General features: G+C 37.5%; 4 protein-coding genes and 1 long non-coding RNA gene across 5 annotated transcripts; 3 read left to right on the top strand and 2 right to left on the bottom strand.

Annotated features, from left to right (window-relative positions):
• Positions 1 to 1,259: 1,259 nt before the first annotated feature.
• On the top strand, positions 1,260 to 4,252 carry LOC148771202 (putative late blight resistance protein homolog R1A-10). Its single transcript, XM_088816942.1, has one exon. The coding sequence runs from the start codon at positions 1,460 to 1,462 to the stop codon at positions 4,040 to 4,042; it is 2,583 nt and encodes an 860-aa protein (XP_088673068.1). The 5' UTR covers positions 1,260 to 1,459; the 3' UTR covers positions 4,043 to 4,252.
• Positions 4,253 to 8,766: 4,514 nt separating this feature from the next.
• Positions 8,767 to 10,319, top strand: LOC148771201 (uncharacterized). The gene is made up of 2 exons (XR_016030869.1): positions 8,767 to 9,269; positions 9,745 to 10,319. It is a non-coding gene; the product is annotated as an uncharacterized LOC148771201 (long non-coding RNA).
• Positions 10,320 to 11,297: 978 nt separating this feature from the next.
• On the top strand, positions 11,298 to 14,011 carry LOC105966311 (protein FAR-RED IMPAIRED RESPONSE 1-like). Its single transcript, XM_088817533.1, has 5 exons — positions 11,298 to 11,339; positions 11,594 to 11,685; positions 11,881 to 12,804; positions 12,890 to 13,830; positions 13,944 to 14,011. Exons 1-5 carry the CDS (start codon positions 11,298 to 11,300, stop codon positions 14,009 to 14,011), a joined length of 2,067 nt encoding a protein of 688 aa, XP_088673659.1.
• A 60-nt stretch (positions 14,012 to 14,071) lies between these two features.
• LOC148771200 (protein MAINTENANCE OF MERISTEMS-like) lies at positions 14,072 to 14,912 on the bottom strand. The gene is made up of 2 exons (XM_088817532.1): positions 14,547 to 14,912; positions 14,072 to 14,461 (listed from the first exon to the last, which is right to left on the bottom strand). Exons 1-2 carry the CDS (start codon positions 14,910 to 14,912, stop codon positions 14,072 to 14,074), a joined length of 756 nt encoding a protein of 251 aa, XP_088673658.1.
• A 3,680-nt stretch (positions 14,913 to 18,592) lies between these two features.
• HSP101 (heat shock protein 101) lies at positions 18,593 to 23,098 on the bottom strand. The gene is made up of 7 exons (XM_012998438.2): positions 22,832 to 23,098; positions 20,825 to 22,002; positions 20,558 to 20,739; positions 19,833 to 20,455; positions 19,457 to 19,736; positions 19,145 to 19,342; positions 18,593 to 19,049 (listed from the first exon to the last, which is right to left on the bottom strand). Exons 2-7 carry the CDS (start codon positions 21,975 to 21,977, stop codon positions 18,747 to 18,749), a joined length of 2,739 nt encoding a protein of 912 aa, XP_012853892.2. The 5' UTR covers positions 21,978 to 22,002; positions 22,832 to 23,098; the 3' UTR covers positions 18,593 to 18,746.
• Between the last annotated feature and the right edge of the window lie 2,260 nt (positions 23,099 to 25,358).

Genomic DNA, 25,358 nt, shown 5'->3' with positions numbered 1-25,358 from the left:
TTTTTTATTCTTAAAAAAAACATTTTTAATTAATATTACTGTATTCGTTGCTAAATTACTGTCTCCAGCAGTTATTTAACTGTCGGAGACAGTAATTTAACTGTTAATTGACTTTTTTTTTTTTTTAATTTTTTTCCTTACAAAAAAATTTATTTTAATTAATATTACTGTCTTGGATGTTAAATTACTGTCTCCAATAGTAATTTAACTGTCTTAGACAATAATATTAATAATATTACTGTTCGGAAAAATAATATTCATAATATTAATGTCCCAAACAGTAATATTACTGTCAGAGACAGTAATTTAGTAGTCAAGACAGTAATATTAATTAAAATATTTTTTTTTCTAAGAAAAAAAAATTCAAAAAAAAAAAAAAGTCAACGCCGGAGACCGGCGGTCAACGGTGGTTGACCGGCCGGAAAAAAATTCAGGAAAAAAAAATTTCAAAAAAAAAAAAAAAAAAGAAAAAAAAGTCAACGCCGGAGACCGGCGGTCTCCGGCGGTCAACGCCGGAATCTGGCCGGAAAAAAAATATTTCAGAAAAAAAATTATTTTCTGAAAAAAAAAAAGTGTTGGGGGTTTATGTGATATATTTGTTTAAATTCGGGGTCAATGTGTAATATTAAGGAAGTTAGAGCATAATGGGTGGAATTGTTAAGAATTATATTATTGACGGTATTTTAGACTAAAGACATGGGGATGGGCTTAATTGAGAGACTGTGTTTTTTATGGACTAAAATGCATTTAAGTCCCATGTGATGGGCCTTTTTGCCATTTGCCCAAAGTAAATATATAACAAAGAACATAAAATAATAATTATCAAATAGAAATAGTATATATACGTTCACAAATTTGTGTTTCCAATTTTTTGAGTTTTGACTTCTTTTGTATATTATTTCAACATTAAGGAAATAAGAATTACAATTGAATATTTATAAATAGTTGGTTGATCGATATTATCCGACCAACTGACTTTTGAGTAAATTGAAAACCATCGGTTGATCCATTTTGCATGGATTGTTAAAATTAACACCCGACAACTAAATTATCTACAGAAAAAGTTACCAATCGATAAAAACGGATTGAAAATGGGTCGATCAGCCAATAAAATCGGGTCATGCCAAGAAAAACTATCAAAATTTCGAAGTGCTTTATTAGAAACTATTATTATTTTATGTAGGTTTGTTTACTTTTGAAGTCTTATTAAGATCTAATATGGTTGACTTTTTGTCACATCATCTTTGAGAAGCCATAATTTCACTAACAAATGCTTACTGTGAAACCATGAATCCTGCTCCAGTTTGGTGAAATCTGAGAGAGAGAGAGAGAGAGAGAGAGAGAGAGAGAGAGAGAGGGAGGGAGAGAGAGAGAGAGAGAGAGAGAGAGAGAGAGAGAGAGAGAGAGAGAGAGAGAGAGAGAGAGAGAGAGAGAGAGAGTTTCACATTCACATTCACAGATGGCTTATGCTGCTGTGATTTCTCTCAAACGCACAATCGACAGCCTCCTAGATTCTTCCACCATTTCCATTGTTCCAAAATCCTCTCCCGAAATCATAGGATTTCTGCACCAACAAATTCTTTCCTTAAAATCAGTTCTTCAACAACTTGACAGCATCAGCATCAGCAGCAGCAGCATTATCAACACGAAGAAGGTGAATGCTTTGGACGAACAAATCAGAGATGCAGTTTGTGAATTAGAAGATGCAATCGAATCCCATCTCTCTCCACAATCCGAAGAAATAGAAGCAGAGATTCAGTCGCTAACATCATTCTCATTGGATCTGCAGAAACTGAAACCAGATTCCGATTCCTTCACTCAGAAGACGAACACGATGAAGGCGGCCTACATCCATGAGTTACGCTTCCCATTTCCCGACGAAGAAGAAGAAGAAGATGAAGATGACAACAATGGCGGCCCTAATATTAATAGTGATGATGAGAAGAAAATGGTTGGATTATCTGATCAGTACGTGGAAATCAGAAAAACACTTGCGGAAAATCATGCAGGTTTGGTTGTTGTGTCGCTAGTCGGAATGGCCGGCATTGGTAAGACTGCTCTTGCAAATAAACTCTTTCGAGATCCCTTAATTTCGAGTTCTTTCGATAAACATGCGTTCGTGAAGATAGGCCCGAAGTATAAATTCGGACGCGTCTTGCTCGATATTCTACGACAAGTAGTGAAGAATCGTGACGTTGATGAAGAAATTGTAGCTGTGGGAGGAGGAGAAGAGAAAATAAATGCATTGGAGAAAATGATTACGGATATTTTACAGGATTCGAGATACTTGATCGTGCTCGATGATGTATGGAACACGGAGCTCTTGTCTCGGTTGAAGAATTTATTCCCGTGGAGGAATGGCCGTGGAAGTCAAGTGTTGGTCACAACTAGGCTGCATCAAGTGGCTGATAAGGCACACGTGCATTGTAAGTATGATATACGCTTCCTCGATGGGAAAGAAAGTTGGGATCTTCTTCGACGCAAGGTGTTCGACGAAATGCCTTGCCCTCGTGAACTCGAGAAAGCCGGAAAGAAGATTGCCGAGAATTGTGAAGGTCTTCCTCTTACAATTGTCACCGTTGGTAAGATCCTGTCTGAAGCTGAGAAGACAACGGAGTACTGGAACAAGGTAGCTATCGATAAACAAAATGCAGTTTTTGTTGATGTGTACGAACAAATGTTTGAGGTACTATATCCAAGTTACAATTACTTACCTCAATATTTGAAATCGTGTTTTCTTTACATGGGAGTTTTCCCTCAGAATTGCAAGATCCCCTTCTCCAAGCTATTAAATTTGTGGCTTTTGGAGCGATTTCTCGAATTAGAACACGATTTGGATTCAACGAATTATGGTGTTCGTTGTTTGATTAACCTTGTTTCGAGAAGTCTTGTCATGGTCCACGAGGACAGGCGCTACACTTATCGAGTGAATACCTGCCGCCTCCATTCATCCTATTGGTACATGTGCAACAAAGAGGCCGAAAAGATCAAATTTTTTCATGCCTTGAAAAGTCGTGCTGATGGTTTAGCACAAGGTATAGAAAGTCAGCGCCGATTGTGCATTCGCAACAACGTTTTACTCGGCATCAAAGATGTGTACGACTCAATGGCGTCCATTTCAAGTCTACGTTCTCTCCTGTGTACCGGCCCGTACCATGAATATCAAGTACCGATATGTTTGGAATATTTGAGTTTGCTCAGGATACTTGATGCTCTCACAGTTCGCTTCTATGAATTCCCAATGGAAGTAGTAAAACTAGTTCAGCTAAGGTACCTTGCTCTCACTTATGACGGAAACCTCCCTTCATCGATATCCAAACTTTGGAACCTCGAGTACTTGATTGTCGAACGGCATCTAAGAATCATAAAACATGTCGAGAGTATTCAATTCCTGCCGAGGGAAATATGGAATATGGAAAAATTAAAGCATCTTAAGGTCACCGGATGCGATCTACCATATCCTTGTGAAGGATCTTTCTTGCCAAACCTGCTAACACTCGTAGATGTGAGTGCTCAAAGTTGTACTAGAGATGTTCTTTCAAGAATCCCTAATCTACTGAAATTAGGAATTCGAATCGAGTTAGCTCTTGATAATGTCGAGCCCTTGTGCTTATTTGATCATATTTCCAATCTCCGAAATTTATCAGGACTTAAATGCGTAGTCGTAAATCCTAGAATCATGTCCGAGTTTATTGTTGCTCCTCTTTCAATCTTCTCATCGAGTCTTGAAAAGTTAACTTTGAGCGGCTTAGGATATCCGTGGGAAGAAATGAGCAAGATTGCTTCGTCGTTGCCGAATCTCGTTATGTTAAAATTAAGATGCTACGCTTTTCGAGGCCAGAAGTGGGAAGTTCGTGAAAGCGAATTTCCGCGCCTCGAGTTTCTTCTGATTGAAGACACTGATCTGGTGCACTGGACGGTCGGAAACCGCGGCTTCTTTCTAAGGCTTAAGAAGCTTAGCATAAGACATTGCTATCGATTAGTAGAGATCCCGATCAAGAAGGGGTTTAATAAATGTCTTAAAAAAGTGCAAAGAGGTTGAAATCGGATATGGACAGTGAATATTATTACAGATCTCCATTAGTTCTTGATGTACATTCTTCATGGGATGATGAGAACATCAAGTCATGACCACGTACCGGTTACAATCTTGTTTAATTGTTCGGTTTTAGTTGTATTAATTCGTTTCAGTTCGGTATTAATGGATGTGAGATCGTTTGAGTTCGGTCTGTTAGTGTAACGAATCAAGTTTGAACATATATTTTCGCTGGTATTTTGTTCTCGTATAAAAATAAACTACCCTGATAAAATATAAATAACAATACTTAAAATTCGAAAATCGGACCCACTTAATTCTGTGTTCAAAAGCTTGTGAGCTTGAACTTAATCCTTAAAGATTTAGGCTCGAGTTTAGCTTACACTCTGTTGGGTTATTTTAATAAAAAAAATATATTTCATTATAAAATATAATAATAACTTTGACCATTTTTATGAGGGTCGGTAGATCACTATTTTGAAACCTTCAAGTCATTATTCTCTTACATAAAACACCATAAATTCCTTTAATTCTATATTAAATAGAGGTTTTATAGGGTCATATTATATACTAATACTATATAAATGGGGCATTGTGGCTTGGAAAATGTATGAGAGAACATAATACAAGAGAAAATAAAAAAGAAATACTTTTCTTATATGCTATATACGTATATTTTGAACTTTTGTTGTGTGTCGCGTTTACTTCACTTGAACGTGCAGTTTCAGTGAAGTTACAGTGGAGATATATATTGGGTTGTTGTCTTGCATAGGCGACACGATTGGAACCTTTCTGCACCTCATTAGAGACGGGATCGTAAAATTCATCTTAAGAGAGCGACCTAGTCCGCGCCTCACTTTGCTTATCTCCATTATATTGGATATATTATTGCAGATAATTATCAACTATGAAAAAAGAGAGCAAATAGAGTACGAGCTTTAATCCGTCAATTTCGTAATCGTTTGTCAAAGTGCAGCTGAAGTTTCAATACACTCATGTTGATGGCGCATATGTTATTATATTTTTTTTTCAGAAAAATAAACTATTATGTAGAATGTAGATTAACTTCTCATGAATGGCCAGCTATGTTTTCAGTTTCCATGCACATTAATTTAACATAGTTGACTTAATAGTTATGCAGTGAGAGAAACCAAGTATTCAGATTCAAAGAGAGAGAGAGAGTATTCATCAGATTCAAAAGATTGTAGTTTAATAAAACATAATATAAATATTATTATTGGTATCAGTATATACTCTCTCTTCCACAATAGCTGATTCTTTTTTAAATTATTTTTGTTTCATATTATCTGTCATTTTACATTTCCAATACTGCATTAATTGTGTAATTATCAATTTTATCCTTATTAACTATCTCCAACAATCTCTCATATTAATTATTGGCAAGGGCATTTTAGTATAAGAACATATATTTTTTCTAAAATTAAGCAATATTTGTTGGGATCTTTAATTCTTGTGCACAAGCTAAAAATGACAATTATAAAAGAACGGAGGGAGTAATAGTTAGTTTGAGTTTATATTATTATAGTTTCATATTTGTAGAATTAATTGATAAAAATTATACGAGAACTAATTTAAAATTTAAAACTACCTTATGTATCTAATACTTAACTTAAAATGAAAAGATTTATTTTAATATATATATATATATATATATATATATATATATATATATATATATATATATATATATATATATATATCATTAGAAAGTTCTTCAGATGTAGTTTTATACAAATTAAATTACATCAAAACGTTCAAATGTAGAAAAAGTTATAATAAGAAGATTATAAACTCTCACCTTAGTATAAATATAGCACATGAAAAGATATTTAATATTTAAATTACATAATTAAACTATGTTAATTTATTATTTTCATTTTTTTCGTATTACTCAATTGATCCTAACTCATTAATGGTATAACTTTGTTAGAACGGATATAATATGAAACACAAAAATGTTAAGAAACAAAAATCATTCATTGCACCAAAAGGCGAATCCCTCGCCCACAGGGTCCCCATTCCTTGGCCCGACAAGGATTGATGGAGACAAAAATCATTCATGCTTTTAAGGATGGTGGAGGATTCTTGATTCATATAAAACTTATGTTGACCTTACCCCTTCAGTACTTTAAACATAAAATTGTGTATGCTCTTTAATATATTATATTTTTAAAATATATCATATAATTATATAATGGTATTGATATTATGAATATAGTTTTTGGGGAAATTTTGAGCTTTTCAAATATTTTAGGAAATTAAATCGAATCAGAATATTCGCCCATTTTATATTTATTTCCGACGTCGATTAAAATAATGGAAAAATCAAAAACCTCAAAACTTACACTACAAAAAATTATTCCAAAGTCCTATTTATTCAATAGGAATCGATGGAATCCGAAAATATATATATTTTTGGCGGCGGATATATGAAGGCCTATTTTTTTATTAGTTCAAGACCTCCAACATAAAAATATTAATTTACCCTTAATGAAATTCAAAATCAAATAAAAAAAAATAAAAAAAAAAATCGGTGTTACAACGCCGATTTTGACTTGTGAAGTCGGCGTTGTGTCGCCGATTTTGTTAACAAAAATCGGTATTGTGACGCCGATTTTCGTGTACACAATCGGTCTGGATAAACCGATTTGGGAAAACAACGAAAACACACAAAAAAATCAATTTTAATCTCAATTTTTTTTCCAAAATCGGCTAACGCATTGCATCCCAACAAGAAGTAAGCATATATTAATGTTCAGCCACGCATATTTATCAAGAATCGATGCTCGATTAATGTTTTTGAATTGACAAATAAAAGTTTAGTAAAAAGGATTTGTTGGTGGTGGTGATGGTGCGCTGGAGATGGTTTGGTGGTGGTGGTGCGGTGGTGGTGGCTTGCTGATCGTCGTCGGTGGTCTGGTGGTGGTCGTGCGGAAGTCTCGTGCGGTGGTCGTGCGGTGGTCTTCTGCGATGGTCGTGCGGCTGTCGTATTCTTTTTTTTTTTTTTTTTCTTTTGAGTTTTTTTTTTATTTTCTGGTCTTGTACAAATAAAAAATAGGGTTTAGTTGTATTTATGTATTATTTGTAGATAAGGGTATATTCGTCATCTTTGGTCTTGATGTAATAAAAATAAATTAATTTATGGATTTGAACTAATAAATCTCTTTATGTGGTTTTGAACTAATAAAAAAATGGGCTTGCATATAACGGCCGCCATATTTTTTATTAAAATACTCCAGCACATATAAAACGAAAACAAAGGATAATTTTTTTAATTGTGAAAATATGACAAAAAGTCATAACTAACCATTATTTAATTGTCGTTTTTAGGTTAATAAATGAGAGAGCCTAATAAATTACTCCCTCCTTCCCATTTGGATTATAGTTTTTAGGTTAATTCATACTCCATCCGTTTGATAATATCTGTCACTTTTAAGAATTTTATTGTTCCATATTATTTGTCACTTAAAATTTCCAATACTTCATTAATTACTTAATTTTCAGTTTATACCCTTATTAACTCATTCTAATACTCTTTTTCAACTAATTTCTATCTCTTATTAATTATAAGATAAGGTCATTTTAGTTTAAAATCATACATTTTCCTAAAATCAAGACACATTTAATGAAATTCGTAATCTTTGTGCAAAGCTAAAAAACGACAATTAAAACGGAACGGAGGGAGTATATATTAAAAAAAACTAATAAATGCACATAGATTCTAGAAAATTCATAATAAAATGACTAAAAAACCACATTCATAAATATTTTATCATTAATTCTCTTAATAGTAGTAAGGGGATAATTGAGAAAAAGCAGAATAAATACTTTATCGGAATTCTAAAGTGACAATTATTTTAAAACAAAATAAAAATATCTAGAAAGAAATAAAATGGGAAGGAGGGAGTACTACTTTATTCGTAGATAGATATACGAATTACGAAATAGACTATAATGGTGAGAAATACTAATAAATAAAACCAATAGAACAACATCATCCAAAATCTTTGACAGAGAGAGATAGAGAGCACAAGTGGCGTCAGATTAAAAACCAATTCTTCATAGTTACATGCAATCTGCTTCGCGCCGGAGTTTGGCGGCGGCCAGCTCACGAGAAATTGACATCAATCGCGCTGCACTTTCAAGAACTGCTCCGGCACCTCCTCGGAGGTGGCCACGTGGCCCACGACCAGTCATGGACACGTGGCATGGGAGGTTGTGGGTAGGGCCGGTCCTGAACTTTTAGAGGCCCTGGGCGAAAATATAAACCGGTGCCCCGAAATATGTATGCTCAAATATATATATATATATATATATATATATATATATATATATATATATATATATATGACAAATTACGGCGACCCCCTAAATTATGGTCACATTATAAAAACATCCCTCATGTTTGGGTAATTACAGACACCCCTCAACTAAGTATTATCTTGTTATCTTACGAAATAATCCTCTAGAGATAAATTTAGGGATGTTAAATCGGTAAAATCGAACCTAAATTTTGGTACGCCAACATTTTATACCGTTTACCGAACTAAATATACGATCTGGTTCGGTAAATAACCCAATTACATCAATTTTATGTAAAAATATTTAAAAGGAGCGGGGTTGTAATTACCCAATTAAAATGATTTTTTTTTGTAATTTGACCATACGGGGTGGCCGTAATTTGATATATATATATATATATAGGGGAAATGAGTGATAACCCCCTAGTTTTGAAAATATATATGAGGAGGCCCATTAAATATTTTTGTCCTAGTTAAAAACCCAAATTCTAATCTTAATTAGTGAGACCCCCCTGAACAATTTAAAATACCCGTTTTACCCTTTTAGTTTTAATTCAAATATTTGCCCTAATCTCTCTTCCACCAAACCCACGCCGTTTTATTTCCCCGATCCGCTTTCTCTCTCTGTCTTCTTCTCTTCCTCTCTCTCCCTCTCGTCTTCTCTCCCTCTCTCGAAGTTTCTATCGCAAAAAAAAAAGTCTTCTTCTCTTCCTCTCTCTCCCTCTCGTCTTCTCTCCCTCTCTCTAAGTTTCTATCGCCAAAAAAAAAACAAATCTCCGATGGTGGTGTCGAAGAAGAAGCCGAAGGCTGGCAAGAAGCTCCCCAAGGACGCCGGAAAGGCGGCCATCGGCGGAGAGAAGAAGAAGATGACGAAGAAGAACGTGAAGACAAACAAGATCTACATCTTTAAGGTGATTCGGTTTATTTTTCCCCTGTTGTCCAGTTATTATTAAATCCTAATCGTTTGCTTAATAATTTTTTTGTGTTTGCATAAATTAAAAATCAAAACAAATTGGGATGCATTATGCATAGGTCAATGGAATTACCAAAAGTTTTATATGTTCACAACCTTGTTTATCCCATGTGCACTCTTTTTGTTTCTCAATGAATATTGAAGTTTCAGTTTTTTTTTTTAAACAAAAAGATAGAGATAGAAGCTTGATGATGTTATATTGATAATCGATGGAAGTTTGCATTTTTTTAATAAATAAAAAATTTGAGGAATGTAGCACAGAGTGTTACTGTAGATGATTATTATGTGAACATGAACTTGTAAAAGGAATTGATTTTGATTTGTACATTTGAACGTATATTAATAATAATTTATGTATTTCGAATTTGATTGTGTTATTGCAGTTAATGATAATTGTTGATTTTTTGTCACAGGTCTCGGTGTTTGAACAACTTCTATGTACGAAGTTTTTATCGAGAGACATGGTGTTCGTCAAATTAAATTATTATTTTTTTGTTACAGGTCTCGGTGTTTAAACAACTTCTAGCACTATTTTTTTGTCGAGAGGACATGGTGTTCGTCAATTCAAAATAGTTCTTTTGCGATAGATCGGAGTTGCTGTCGTGGTGAAAAGTGGGATTTGAAGCTATAAATACAAATTACACTATATATGACTATACTTTTATAGATAGTCACATGTAGTCATATATAGTCACATGTAGTCATATAGATGTAGTCATATATAGTCACATGTAGTCATATACATGTAGTCATATATAGTCACATGTAGTCATATACATGTAGTTATATTTAGTCACATGTAGTCATATATAGTCACATATTGTCATATAGATATAGTCATATATATTCACATGTAGTTATATATAGTCATATATAAGTTATGTGGTGATTCTGATGTATAGTGATGTTGATGATTGCATTTTTTCAATTTTTTGTTGGGTGCGAATTGATTTATAATATCATTATTCAAATTTTGAATTTTGTTGGAGATGTAGATGAATTTTTTTTTTTATAAAATCAACGATATATATAATCGGTCGACCATAACTTTGGGTAAAAAGACAGTACATGACTATAGTCTTATATAATCATATATAGTCATATTCGAAACAGTGAAGTTTTCGGGAAAAAAAAATCAGAAAAAAAGAAAAGCTAAAAAGAAAAAAAAAACTTATAGTCATATATAGTCATATTCGAAACAGGGAAGTTTTCACGGAAAAAAAAATCAGAAAAAAAAAGCTAAAAAAAAAAAAAAAAGAAAAAAAAACGAAAATACTAAATGCAGTAGCAAAAATGCTGAATGCAGTTGGGCGAAAATTGTAAATAAGGGCACAATAGTACTTTTCCCTCTCTAGGGGGTTATCTCAAAGAAAGAATTTTAGGGATGGACCTATCCCTATTTATTTTCCATATGAGGGGTGTATATCTAATGGACCCACATATATATATATATATATATATATATATATATATATATATATATATATATATATATATATATATATATATATATATATATATATATATATATATATATATATATATATATATATATAAACAAAAACTAATTTTATATATAAGAATATAAAACCAGACCCTTGTGAAAAAATAAGGCATTTTGTACTTGTAGTTGTACATATCGGTGGGAAAATGAGAAGGAAAAGTGGAAAAAAATAAAAAGAAAATCAGGCAAAAATAATAAGTGGAGAGAGAAAGTATGGAGAAGTGGGAATGAGGCACGACTCACGAGAGAGAGAGAGGGTTGAGAATTAACAAAAGAAAATAAACAAGAAACTAAAAATAATTGGAAAATGTATTAAAAAATAATATTTTTGGGGATTTGCTTTTTACCGTTTGAAAAAGGCTATTTACCGTTCAAAAAAACTCTCTCTCTCTCTCTAAAAAAAATTGCTCTCAAGACGATTTCTTCACAAATCATTCTTATTGGTGTGATATACGAACATAAATGAGTTCATCGGATGAAGATCGAGATAGCGAACACAGCGAGGTAAAAATTCCGTATTTTCAATCGAAAAAAATGGGCTAAACATTCAAAAGCCCAACATGGGCGCCCGACAGTGCAGTGCACGCCCATGTTGGGCGTGCAGTTGGCTGTTACACGCCCATTATGGGCGTTTGTAGGCCAACTGCACGCCCAACATGGGCGTGCACTGCACTGTCGGGCGCCCGACTTGGGCTTTTGAATTTTAAACCTTTTTTTTTTTTTTTTTTTTTAAATCAATTTTTTTACGTTTTTTTCAGGACGATACGACTACATTTGAAGTTGATCATACCGATTATTTTACCACTACTCAGTTGTTTGACTCGAAGGATGAGGTAGTGGTTTGGGTGAGGTTCGTTGCAAGAGGTCTTTTTGTGAAAATAGTAAAAAGCAGCAGTCCTAAAAAAAAGATTTTTTTGACTTGTGACCTATTCGGGGAAAAACGAGAATGTCCATCAACTAATCCAGACGCGCGTCCGAGAAGGACCGGTAGCAAAAAAATAGGTTGTGGTTTTCATATTGTCGGAGAACTACGATGGGATGATAGATGGGGGGTCAGAGTAATATACGGGAAGCATAATTATGTTCCGATATACAAGTCCGGGCATGGGATGAGTGCATTGTCTCAGGAGGAGGCGAAGATCATTAGTGATCTGTCACAAAGTCATGTGCCGCCCAAGAAGATTTTGGCTAACTTGAGACAAAATGGTTTGGGTCTCGATGCTTATTCGAAACAAATATACAATGAGAAGGCGAAATTGAAAAGACTATCTAGGGGTGACCGTACAGTGATGCAACATTTGATTGGGTTGCTTGAGGAGCATAACTATTACAAGTGGTTCCGTACTGATGAAACAACACATGCAGTTACTGATTTGATGTGGGCTCACCCTCAATCTGTCGAATTGTTAAGTAAGTTTCCGTACGTATTACTACTTGACAGTACTTACAAAACCAATCAGTACAAATTGCCTTTGTTGGAAATTGTTGGTGTTACTCATGTCGGGAAAATTTTTACTGTAGCAGTCGCATTTTTGCGCCATGAAAATGAAGACCATTACACATGGGTGTTGCAAAAGCTGAAGAGACTTTTCCCCCCTCAGACTCTACCTAGTGCCATTGTGACGGATCGAGAGTTAGGGCTCATAAAGGCGCTAGAGAATGTATTTCCGACCGTACCTCATCTCTTATGTCTTTGGCACATTAACATGAATGTGGGGCGTCGTGCTTCAAGATGTCTCGGCAATAGTAGGCGTCGCGGCACGGCTTTTGTAGTTGGTACGTGGCAAACCTTGGTAAAATCAGTGTCTGAAGAAGATTTCGCCATGAATTACACAGCTTTGTTGGACGAGTACGCGAATTATCCAGATTTGATTGAGTATCTCCAATACACTTGGCTCGTATACAAAGAGAAATTTGTAAAAGCATGGACGGATCTAATTTTCCATTTGGGTAATACATCGACAAGCAGGTATTTATTTATAAGTTGTTAAATATATATACTTAACTTACTGTCATGTAGTTTATTGAAACATAGCATATTCTTAACATATTAGGGTGGAGAGCAACCATAGAGCATTGAAAAGATGGTTGGAATCGTCGACGGGTGGCTTCGACACATTTTGGGCACAGTATCACTCAATGATGAAAGATCAATTTAACGAGATACTAGCCGATTTTGCAAAATCAAAGAGGATTCGGGCCCATACGATCAACGTGCCCGTATTTAAAACATTGTCCAGTGGAATTGTAACACATAATGCTCTGCAGATGTTGGACGATGAGAAGGATGAAGACATAGACGGTTGCGTCTGTTATATGAGGAAATGTCTTGGACTCCCATGCAGACATGAAATTCGTGCAAAGATGAATGCACGACGTGGTGTGTTTTATGCAGAGGGTGTCCACATTTTTTGGAGGACATTTATTTCGGGATTCGGGGATTCCCTAGATGAAAGTGTTGGTTCTGTTCCCGACCACAGGTCACAGGCTATTGGCAGGCTAGAAGGGTTAATGAATGATTTGCGTGAGCGGTCAGAAATTGAGATCACGGACGTGACAGATGTCATTTTCGAACGAATGCATCCCGGGGCTATGGAAATAAATGAGCCACCAGTACTAGCCTGCCCGAGAGGTAGACCGCGGACGAACTCTACACAGAGGGATTTGTCAGGGCATGAGTTTCCATTATTTCCGGGAGAAGGTGAAGAGTCTGGACGAGGACGAGCACGAGGACGAACACGAGGCAACAGAGGGCGTGGTTCATCTTCTGAGAGATCTAGCCGTGGTCGTGCTCGTTCATCGACCGTGAGTGGACCCGCAATAGGTCAAATTCCCCGACCCCCTTGGATGCGACACCTTCATTTCTGCCTTGTTCCGGAGGTTGTGACGTGGACGGACGTTCAAGGGGATGGTAATTGTGGTTATCGAAGCGTCGCGTGTGCAGTGAAGAACCACGAGGATGATTGGATGGATGTTAGAATGGATGTTTATAACTGTATTAAAACACACGAAGAGTTCTTCAAGGATTATTTCGGTGGTGGTAATTTAGTGTATCGGGTATTGGCGAGTGTCGCTTATTGGGACAACGCCCCAGCACCCTATGAGAAGTGGATGACTATCACGGACGTGGGCGTGGTTGTGGCAACATATTACAACGCGTTGGTCTTGTCGGCTAGCAGCTTGGGCAATCAGACTTATTTACCACTTTGGGCTCCCGAAGGTGTTTCACAGTTATCTTACGAGATGACTATACTATTTCTTGAATCAGGAAGCCACTTTGTGTATGTGAAGATGAATGACAATTGTCCGCTTCCTCTCGCACCAAGCTGGATCGCGTCGGCCTTATCCATCCAAACGTTAGGGCGAGTTCCACTAACTCGCAAACCCATGATGTAATGCACGTCGTGCAGGGTAATTGTCATCTCACCGAATGGCATGTGAAAACTGTTGGTGTCCGGCTGCCACCTCTCAATAAAAGCCTCTATGAGTGGGTTATTGTGCTGAGGCAGCGAACAATCACGCAAGTGATACAAGCCGGTATTCTCCAGTAGTGAGACACAATCATCGTCGTCGGGGCCCGGCCAAGTACACTTCGCGTGCGACCGTAATTTAACCATATGTCGACCCTGTTCAAGATATATTCATATATAAGTATACCACAAGCAAGTGTAAATATTATAAACAAAATTTATTAATATTAATAAGTATTACCTTTCCCTCCCAAATGTCGTAGGCAATGTGTGCTCCAAAACTTGGAATCAAGTGAGCGTATTTAGGTCCACCGGGTGTCTCACCGGTCAACATCCAAGGTCGAGAAGGAAGTTTTTTTCTCGGAGCGGTGCGGGACCTCGAGACAGGATTAGAACCATCGAAAGTACCACCCATCGGGACAGGAGGCGGAGTCGGAGTCCGAACATCCTCGTAATCGTCATCGGATGGAAAATCCGGCACCGGAAACTGATACTTCTGCTGAAAGCGTAGTTGTGGATAGTACTCGTACTCCTGCGGCTGCATATATGCATCCATGGGTGCATCCATCTCCTGCTCGGCCTCTGTCTCTGTCTCCTCCGGAATCATCGTACGTGGGGGTACAAAAGCACCAGTGCGTTCCCCACGACGTTTAGAACCGGTAACATTTCTATTATGTGTCCTTCCCTCCCGTTCCGCAGTATTCTCCTCCACCGGATCTGTAGGAGGACGATTCAGGAGTCCTTTCCCTTTTCCCAGTCCGAATTTTTTCGCCCAATTAGACATCCTGTAAACATAAAATTATTATAATTTTCTTTGAATTAACTAAATTATATTAAACTAACTTATTTTAATTCAGAATAAAAAATATTTATTTTAAATCAAAAAAAAAAAAAAAAAAAAATTTAAACCGAACGCCCGGTTTGGGCGTTTCCCGGCCGAACCGACGCCTGGACCGGGCGCCGGTTCGCCGGGGAAACGCCCAAACCGGGCGTTCAAACATTGATTCAACGCCCAAATCGGGCGCCGGCAGCATGAACAGACGCCCACTTTGGGCGTCCGTTCATGCAGCCGGCGCCCGATTTGGGCGTTAGGGTATAAATTCCGAAAATTTCAAAAGCCCTACAAATCGATTTGTAGGGCTTTTAAACATGAAATTGGTTGCAAAATCGAGTTACCCATTGCATATAACACATGTAGGTGTTGAAATTACCTGAAAAAATCGAAGCCCAAGCTCGAAATTTGGTTGATTTCGAAATTTTTCGAAAAAAAAAAAATTTTCTGAAATTTTTGGAATGGGGGGTAATTGGAGAGAATTTAGAATTTTAGGGGTTTTAGAGAGATAAACTATTTTTTACTTTGAACGGTAAATAGCAGTTATTAAACCGTAAAGAGCATTTTCTTATTTTTGGGGCCCTAACTGAAGATGGGCCCTGGGCCTAGGCCCTGCTCGCCCTGGGCCAGGGCCGGCCCTGGTTGTGGGCCCCCTAAGGTACTGGTTCTTCTTTGCAGGAAAATATAAAGAAAGAGTTTAGCTTTGGAGAGAAATGAATATATACTAGATATAAAAAAATAATAATGTGATGGTGTACATTTATAATGTAGGATGGGCAGCAAACCTAACTTGATGTGAACCTAATATAAATGGTTTTAATGGGGAGTAATACCTAGGTGTGTGTGTGTGTGTATATATATATATATAATCGACTAATATTATGTTCACTTCCGTACTGGAACAATTGAAAATACGATCGTTCTTTCAGGCTTAAACCAATAATTGACTCAAAAATATAATGAAGGTTTGATGTTTTTAATTTTTGTGATTTTTGTCCGCTGTGATTTGTGAAATCAACACTTGATGTTGGAAAAACCGATAAACGGTGTTTTTCATTTAACATAATCAGAATGTTACAACTTAAATAGAAAAACTAATTAACAAATTTATCCTAATTTTAAGGAACACTAACCCATTACTAACACCTAACTAAGTATCCTACAATCACGGGATACTATTTTGACTAATTATTTTACTAAACTAATATTAATCATTTAATTAAATAAAGAATAAATCTCATATTTTAACACCGTCCCTTAAACTGATTTCCGCGAAAAACAGTTTACCATGAGATTTATTCTTCTGCTTTGATATATTCTTTTGCGAAAGCACATATATCAAATTCCTCCCAACGAGAACCAATGCCTCAAACACTCCAACTGGGACGAACGCCAATTCTTTTTCTAACGCCTCCGTCAATCTTCACTGATTGACACTCCATCCATCAAACACGAGAACTTCTAATTTCTTTTGCGAAATAAATACATTAGCTGCTGCTAATCGAACACTTCTACTTCAATGAAGTATTCCACCATATTCTCGTACTAAAGATGGACACATCAGCTGCGGCTGATTTCACCTCATTCTTGAGGCAACATTAATCCTCTCGTTGTACCAAATCGTCTTGAAGACTTCACTTATCTTCACATTGTTTAACAAGAGTTTCTTTCAAGATTTCAACATTCCTTCACCTCTTCAGCATTTCCATGAAGTGTTCAGGATTTTTGTCACCCTTGATGACTTTCTTGAATGGCCTGCCATGCCACCACTGTTTTCTACCAGGCCTAACCAGCCGCACCACCGAACATACTTTTGTATGCCGAAAATAGTTGCATCTCCTCATATCTGTCGAATATGGGCTGCAACTTTCACCTTCGACGTAGCCTCCTCCGGAACTTCTTCCATTGTAAGATTGGTGTTGTCTCAAATCTTCTAATCTTCGCGCCGAGTTTGCCAAACGTGCTCTCCATTGCCGAGTGTCGTCTCGCCTGTGTCGAATTTGGCCTCGGCTGCCTCGACGGTGTCACAAATGGGCTGGTTCGTCTTGCCCTCGCCAACGTCATCAATCCTTCAAGTCTTCGGCATCTCACTGCATCGCCTTCTATTTCACCTTGTATGGCCTCGTAGATGCAGAATCTAGGTTGCCTCTGCCCCACCGAGATTAGGAGAATACTGCCTCACCTGGATTGTCGAGTGTTCGCCGATGCAAACCACGGATTGCAGGCGGCTGCTGCTGCTAAGCATTCAAGTCTTAAGAACCGTATTTTGCTTGAATAAATATCCCTTAGGTCCTTCATTCATCGAGTAAGAGGAATCTTTCTTATGTTGCAAAATCGTGCAACCACCGCTCCTAGGCCGTTTTGGCAACACCCCTCCTGATTAAATTAAATAGTGGACCTCTCTTTGAACATTGGTTGAGTTCTAGTTTTCCATCGTAGAATTACTAGGAAAGATTTTGCCACTCATGAATATTCACTCACCAATATTCTCTTGACTCTCTCAACCTCCATATCTCTCTCTCGCTTTTTTTTTTTTTTTGATAAACTCACTTCTAAATTCTCATACACTAGAGAACATAAGATTAAAATCTTACATAATAAATAAAAGAGTTGGATCACAGGTCAGGATCCAAGCTCTGATACCATGTTGGAAAAACCAATAAACGGTGTTTTTCATTTAACATAATCAGAATGTTACAACTTAAATAGAAAAACTAATTAACAAATTTATCCTAATTATAAGGAACACTAACCCACTACTAACACCTAAAGTATCCTGCAATCACGGGATACTATTTTGACTAATTATTTTACTAAACTAATATTAATCATTTAATTAATTAAAGAATAAATCTCATATTTTAACACTTGAATGGTCTCGTAATTGTACCGTACTCTCACTTGATTCTTCGGTTTCTTAAGTCTCCGACCTCTTCAAGATCGATCAACATGTATCGATCGAACTCGAAAATGTATGTGTGTCCGAGTGTTCAATTTCCTTGGAAGGAGAAGCGACAAATAAAATTAATTGAACGCGGCCCTAGGCATAAACAAATTAGGCAGGTGCTAGGGCCCCAAACTCTTATATATTATGTTAGGGCCCCAAAAACTATGTTTTGTTACAATTACGGCCCCCAAATATGATTTTTTTTATATAATAAATAAACAAATTGCAAATGGAGCTCAAAATTAATTACTAAATACTCTCTTTATTCCATAATAACTGTCTATTTTTAAAAATATTTTTATTCAATATTATCTCACTTTAGATATTTCCAATACTGCATTAAATGTATTTTTTCTGTTTTAACCATATTAATAAAACTCTTTTCATTAATTTTCTCTTATAAATTATTAAATATTAAAAGTTATTTTAATCATTTTTATATATTTTTTTTAAAATCAGGATATATTTATTAATTTTTTTAATCTTTGTGAGTGAAAAGTGAGAATTATTTAGGAACGAGAAGAGTAATATATACTCGACTCAAAATGACTGCAATTAATAAAAGCTAATAAAACACCACTTGATGAAAAGTGAAAACACTCTTCAAGTACTGCTACTACAAACCATTATTCAAGTACTACTACTACTACACCAAAAACATTTTACTCAAGCATCTCAACTTCATCATCATCAATTTCTTGAATCTTCATCCTCTTCACAGCTTGAGCGGCGTCCGTCGAGCGGCGCCCGTTGGGCAGCTGAATCAGCACATCAGATTTCTCCCCCGTCGCAGAATTTACAAGCCCTCCATTCTTCTCCACACGATAAGTCAACTCTTTCCCGTCCAACGAAGCATCAATATACACCGTCGAGTTCTCGTCAATTTCCTCTCTCACTAGCATCTTCGAAAGCTCAGTCACCACCTTCTTCTCCAGCCACCTCCTTATCGGCCTCGCACCATAAACCTATATTCCCCAAAATAACCCCCAATCAGAATTTGAAAATTAATCTCAATAAAAAATCATACAATGTTATATATATAATACATACACATACTTACCGGATCATAACTTTCGGCCAAGATCACGTCAAGTGCTGTTTCTGTCACACCCAAAGCAATACCCCTCTCAGCCAAACGACTCGCAACATCTTTTAACTGGAGTCGGCACACTTTCCTAAGTTGATCGTGTGAGAGGGGATCGAATACCACGATTTCATCGAGCCGATTGAGTAACTCGGGCTTGAAGTGCTTTCTAACCTGACAACCGATCAAAATAGTTTTTGAGTAAATCCCTTAAACCGAGAAAAGTAGTACATTGTTTTAAACCGCCAAAAAACAATGAAAAAATGAAAAAAGAAAATAAGTTTTTACCTCTTGCATAACCATCTCGCGAGCACTTTCCATGGTGCTCTTCCCCATCAAACCTCGTAAAAGGTACTCTGCTCCAAGATTCGATGTCATAATAATGACTGTATTCGTAAAGTCAACCGTCCTACCTTGACCATCCGTAAGTCTTCCGTCATCCAAAACTTGTAGCAAAGTGTTGAACACCGTGGGATGGGCTTTTTCGACTTCATCGAAAAGAATAACACTGTAAGGCCTTCTCCTCACGCCTTCAGTGAGTTGGCCCCCTTCTTCGTGTCCCACATAGCTGCAAAAAAAGGGGCAAAAAAACGCAATACGTTAATTATTTAACAATCAAAACTTCTGATATAAAACTTATAAAGAAAGGGAGCTCAAAACTTACCCTGGAGGAGCTCCGATCAATCGAGCGACTGAATGCTGCTCCATGTACTCCGACATATCAATCCTTATCATCAAATTATCATCATCAAACAGCTGTTCAGCCAAAGCCTTTGCAAGCTCGGTTTTTCCCACACCGGTGGGGCCCAAGAAGAGGAAAGATCCGGTGGGCTGCTGGGGCCGACCGAGCCCGGCCCTCGATCTCAAAACAGCCTCTGCGACAGCTGTCACCGCTTGGTCCTGCCCCACGACTCGTTTGTGCAGCCTATCGCCGAGCCCGATCAACCTCTCCTTGTCGTTCTGGCCGAGACGAGTGACGGGTATGCCGGTCCACCGGCTCACGACCTCAGCAATTTGGTCGGGGCCCACAGTTTCTGTCAGCATCGAGTCTTCGGTGGCGCCCGATTCCAGCGTGGCAATGGAAGCTTCCACATCCTGTATCGCTCCGTATCTCAAGTCGGCAGCTCTCGCGAGATCATATCGCCTTTCGGCTTCTTTTAGTGCGTGTAAGAGCTCGTCCCGCTTCTGTTTTAGTCGCCTTAGCTCGTCGATTCTTTCCTTCTCTTTTTTGTATCTCATTGACAAGGGCTGTAGCTTATCTCTCAAATCATCCAATTCTTTCTTCACCTGTAAAATCGATGAGAAAAAGATACAAAATTCGGTTGAGCATTAATATAATTTTCAATAAACGAAGACAATACGACAAATAATCATCAAAATTATACGTACTTCGACGAGCCTAGCTTTACTAGCTTTGTCTTTCTCCTTCTCAAGAGCATGAAGCTCAATCTCCAAATGAATCCTCTTCCTCTCGAGATTATCAATTTCTTCGGGCTGACTATCGAGCTGGACTCTCACATTCGCACAAGCCTCGTCGACCAAGTCAATCGCTTTGTCCGGTAAATGTCTCCCTAAGATTCGGATAAACATTTAGTACTCCAAAATCAAGAAACTCCAAAAGCTTAAAACACTACAAAAAAACACACTATCACATACCTGTGATGTACCGAGCAGACAATTGAGATGCAACTATAAGAGCCCGATCTTGAATCTTCACACCATGATGGCCCTCGTACTTCTCTTTTAAACCCCTCAAAATACTTATCGTATCTGGCACACTCGGCTCCGCCACATAAACCTGCTGAAAACGTCTCTCAAAAGCGGCATCCTTTTCAACGTACTTTCGATACTCCTCCAAAGTTGTAGCTCCAATGCACCTCAATTGACCTCTAGCAAGCATCGGTTTGAACAAATTAGCCGCATCCATCGAACCCTCGGTTCGTCCAGCACCAAGAACAAGATGAATCTCGTCAATGAAAAGAATCACTTTTCCTTCGGCTTCTTCAACTTCCTTCAAAACAGACTTCAATCTCTCCTCGAACTCTCCTCGGTATTTCGCTCCGGCGATTAAAGCTCCCATATCCAATGCTATAAGCCTCACATCGGAAAGATTACTCGGTACATCACCATTGACAATCCTCTGAGCCAATCCCTCGACGACAGCTGTCTTACCCACACCGGGTTCACCGATGAGAACCGGATTGTTCTTCGTCCTCCTGGAGAGAATCCTAACAACCCTTCGAATCTCTTCGTCTCTACCGATCACTGGATCGAGTTTTCCAGCCTGTTCAACAAGATCTCGACCGTAGGTTTTCAAGGCTTGAAAATTCGAATCTCCAGAAGCGCTCTCAACTTTTTTCCCTTCTTTGCCGCGTAATTTTTCGACTTCCGATTTCACCTTCGTGGTGGTTACCCCGGCTTCTTTTAACAGGTCTTGGATTTGGGAATCTTCTAGAAGGCCGAGGATTAATTGGTCGACAGCTAAGTGCGTGTCGCCGCGGGATTTTTGAAGTGATTGGGCTCGACGAATGATCTTGATTGTGGAAGTGCTCGCGGGTATGTCATCTGGTGGAGGGTTCTGTGTGGGGAGTTTTTTCATGGCTTGGTTGATTACTCTCTCGGCCGCGTTTGCGGATTCCTCACTGCCGCCAGCGCCGGAGATTGCTTGCCGGAATATTCCGTGGGGTTCGGAGATTAAGGCAGCGGCAAAGTGCAGCGGGGTGAACTGAGCATGGCCGGCATTGAGTGCTAGTCCATGAGCTGCGGCTAGCACTTCGTTCGTCTTGTGGGTGAACTTGTCTGGATTCATTGTTAGATATACCTCTCGAGAGATTCTGTCAGAAAAACAAAAATCGGAAAATAAGAGATTAATATGATCGGCATTTAATGAACCAAGAAAACAAATTATGAGATACACAACATATATGGAGCTTTCATGACATTACTCAACCAAACAAATCCAAAACAATCGAAAAACATAAACGCCGATATCATACTTTTATGGTTCATATTTCTTTCGTTTTAAACAGTTAATTCCACCAAGAGGTTGTACCAGGAACATTAAGAGAAACATAAGGCCACATTTGGCTACCAAAATAAGATTATTCAAGATAAAATTAGATAATCTAACAAAAACTCGATTCGCTTTATCGAACTTTAGGTCGTCCAACAAAAGAGCTCCCTAAAAGACAAGATAAATCATAATAACATAGAGCCGAATCAGCAAGTTAATTGGGAACACCAAACATCAAACAGAGTTCAATTATCAAATTATCAAACAGAGTTCAATTATTTAGTTAATCATGGCCAATCTTCCCAACCAAACGAGACCTACCAATATCACGTCCAAAGTCGACCGGCCAAATGTACATTAACGACGGTGATTACAACACAAACAAAGATATATAAACTGAATCTTGTAACCGTCTGACAAATGAATATGCTCAAGAAAAATTATTAACACAATCAAACTCAAAAAAAAAAAAAAAAAAAAACATCATAATTCATATTCATAATGACAACAACATACATTACTGAAGAAACCAACAAGCGGAAAAAATGTAGAAAACACGGTTGCATGTACGATCAACACGAAATTTATAAACACACAAGAAAAATAATAAATAAATAAAAACAAAGGAGAATACAGCGGGAGAGGCGTACCTTTAGCGGGAAGTGGAAAGAAGAAACGATGAGTTTGAAAAATCGAGAATTTCTGCGTTGGTTTAACAAAGATTTGATAATTTTTAGGGATTTTGATTTTGCAAGTGAGGAATTATTTGTTCGTGGGGGTGGGTTTTTGTTAAGGTGAAAAGAGGGGTCTGGAATTTCGAAGGTGCCGCTAGAAACTACTAGATTTCTTCTCGTTGCTACTACCTAATTAATTCATTTTTCTTTTTTTTCCTTTTTTGCTCTTTTTATTTTAATTATAAGAGTAAAAAGCAGTTTACCCCCTAAACTATGGCCCGTTTTGCACTTTGCCCCCTAAACAAAAAAAAATTGCACGTTCTTACCTGAACTCGTTAATTCATTGCACGGTGCCTCCTAAAAGGAATATTCCGACAATTTTGACCGGAATATTACAACACGTGTGTTGCACATGAGATTTTCAGGGGCAAATTTGTCCATTCACTAACATTCTATATTTTAATCATTAAAAAATAAACATTAAAAAAAAAAAAAAAAAAAAAAAGAAAAAGAAAGAAAAAAGGAGTTGTCATCCCGTCGACCACCACCCTCACAAAGCCAACCCATCCCTAAACAGCCCCAAATCCCTAATGGCGGAAAGGGGCTGCTTGTCCCACTAAATATTCGGGAACCAGCTCAGCATGCACCTCACCGTCAGTATCCCGCTGTACAGGTCCAGCCACTTCGCCATCCCGCCGCCACCACCGTCAGCGGCGTGTTCAGCTCGCTTCTCCTCACCGCCGCGAAGACCGCCGGCCCCGCTGATTTCGCCACCGACTCCTTCACCTCCACGGCCAGCGTGAACAGCCCTCCGCAGTGGGGGGCGATGACTTTCGACGCGGCTAGGGCTACGGCGCCGATTGTCGCGAATGTCCGGGTCGAACGGATAGCGTGTCTCGAACGGCGAACCGGGTACGGGTTCGATTCTGGGTGATTGACGGAGCAAGCGGTGATTGATTTTGAGGGTTTTGAGAGGGATATGCGGCGGTGAGAATACGGCAAGGCTGGGAGACGGTAGGAATTGGGCGAGAAGGCGGCGATGCGGCGGTCGGAGAGGGGGTTGCGGAGGATGGCGACTCTCATCAATTTTTCTTCTTTCTCCTCTTGGTGGTAGTGGTTATCTTGCTCCTCTTCTTCCAATTTAGCATTCATCTTCTCTTCGATTTTCCCCCCTCAAGAAAACTGCTTTTTACTCAAATATCGATATGGTTTTATAGCAATTAACATTTGCATCTGCTAACTCGCTTAATATGTGCTGCGATATATGGTAAAATATATATATGGTTTTCTTGAGATAGTCCATTTCTCCGCCATTGATGTCCATTGTTGCCTCTGTGTTTCGGAGAGTTATTCGAGTTTCGGGAGTGGGATTTTGACGAAATTAATGGAGGAAGCGAAAATTGAAGGCAGTTTGGGGAGGCGGTCGATGTTTCTTGGGGTTGAAATGAAGGAGATTTGTGGCCCTTTAGAGCAATGAGTTTGGAGAGTTCGATGTATGGGTGCAGGCTGTGCTTCTGTTCTTTGGCGGCCGCCATTGACGGGTTTGGAAGAAAAGCTTGAAGAACAGCTTTTTTACCTTTATTTATTTATTCTTTTTTTTTTTTTTAATATTTATTTGTATTTAATATTAAAGATGCAAGTGAAGGGACAAATTTACCCCTAAAAGTTTCACGTGCAAAGCACATGTTTTCATATTCCGGTTAAAATTGCCGGAAAATTGAGTTTAGGGGGCACCGTGCAACGAATTAACAAGTTCAGGTAAAAACGTGCAAATTTTTTTTGTTTGGGGGGTAAAGTGCAAATCGACCCTTAGTTTAGGGGGCAAACTGCTTTTTACTCTAATTATAATTATTAACAGAATTTCTGGCCTTCTGGTCTTTTCCGGGGAGTTCTTTTTCCTTTTTTTATTTTATTTTTTCTATTTTATTATATTATAAAATATTCTAATTTTAAGAAAATCTTTTTATATTTTTTTTTCAATATATTTTATTTTTTCCTTCATTAATAATTAATAACAATAAATTTGGATCATACATGTATTGTTTTTTGGCAAACGAGACGTATTTGACCTTGAATTTTTTCCAGAGAATATGTATTATGACTGCAATGAACATAACACATAATTTGTATATTCAAATGTGTTTTTTTTTTTTTTCTATATATTCAAATGTTTACACTAACAATGAGGGGATACGTGTTACAACCTCTAATATTCCAAATTCTTTGTTATGCACAAATACATTGAAATAAGAAAATTAAATTGTTTGTTGGTTTTTTGCAATTTCGTCTAGTTGGATATATTATCTAATGCATGTTTGTTAGTCATGGTGATGACCGTAGAATTATATGTTATACCTGGTTATTTACGTCGGGTGGATTTAAATTTAAATTTGATTAAATAATTATTCTCTAAACATACATATACACGGGTGTGTGTAATTATGTATAGATCTATGGTTTAAATTCACGCAATATAAATAATCAGGTGTATCATTAAATTTCA

The sequence above is a fragment of the Erythranthe guttata genome, chromosome 4 (genome assembly GCF_056151865.1).
Source record: "Erythranthe guttata isolate IM_541 chromosome 4, IM_541, whole genome shotgun sequence".
Lineage (NCBI taxonomy): Eukaryota > Viridiplantae > Streptophyta > Magnoliopsida > Lamiales > Phrymaceae > Erythranthe > Erythranthe guttata.
The sequence above is the reverse complement of the archived record's forward strand: the minus strand, read 5'-3'. Positions and strand labels throughout refer to the sequence as shown.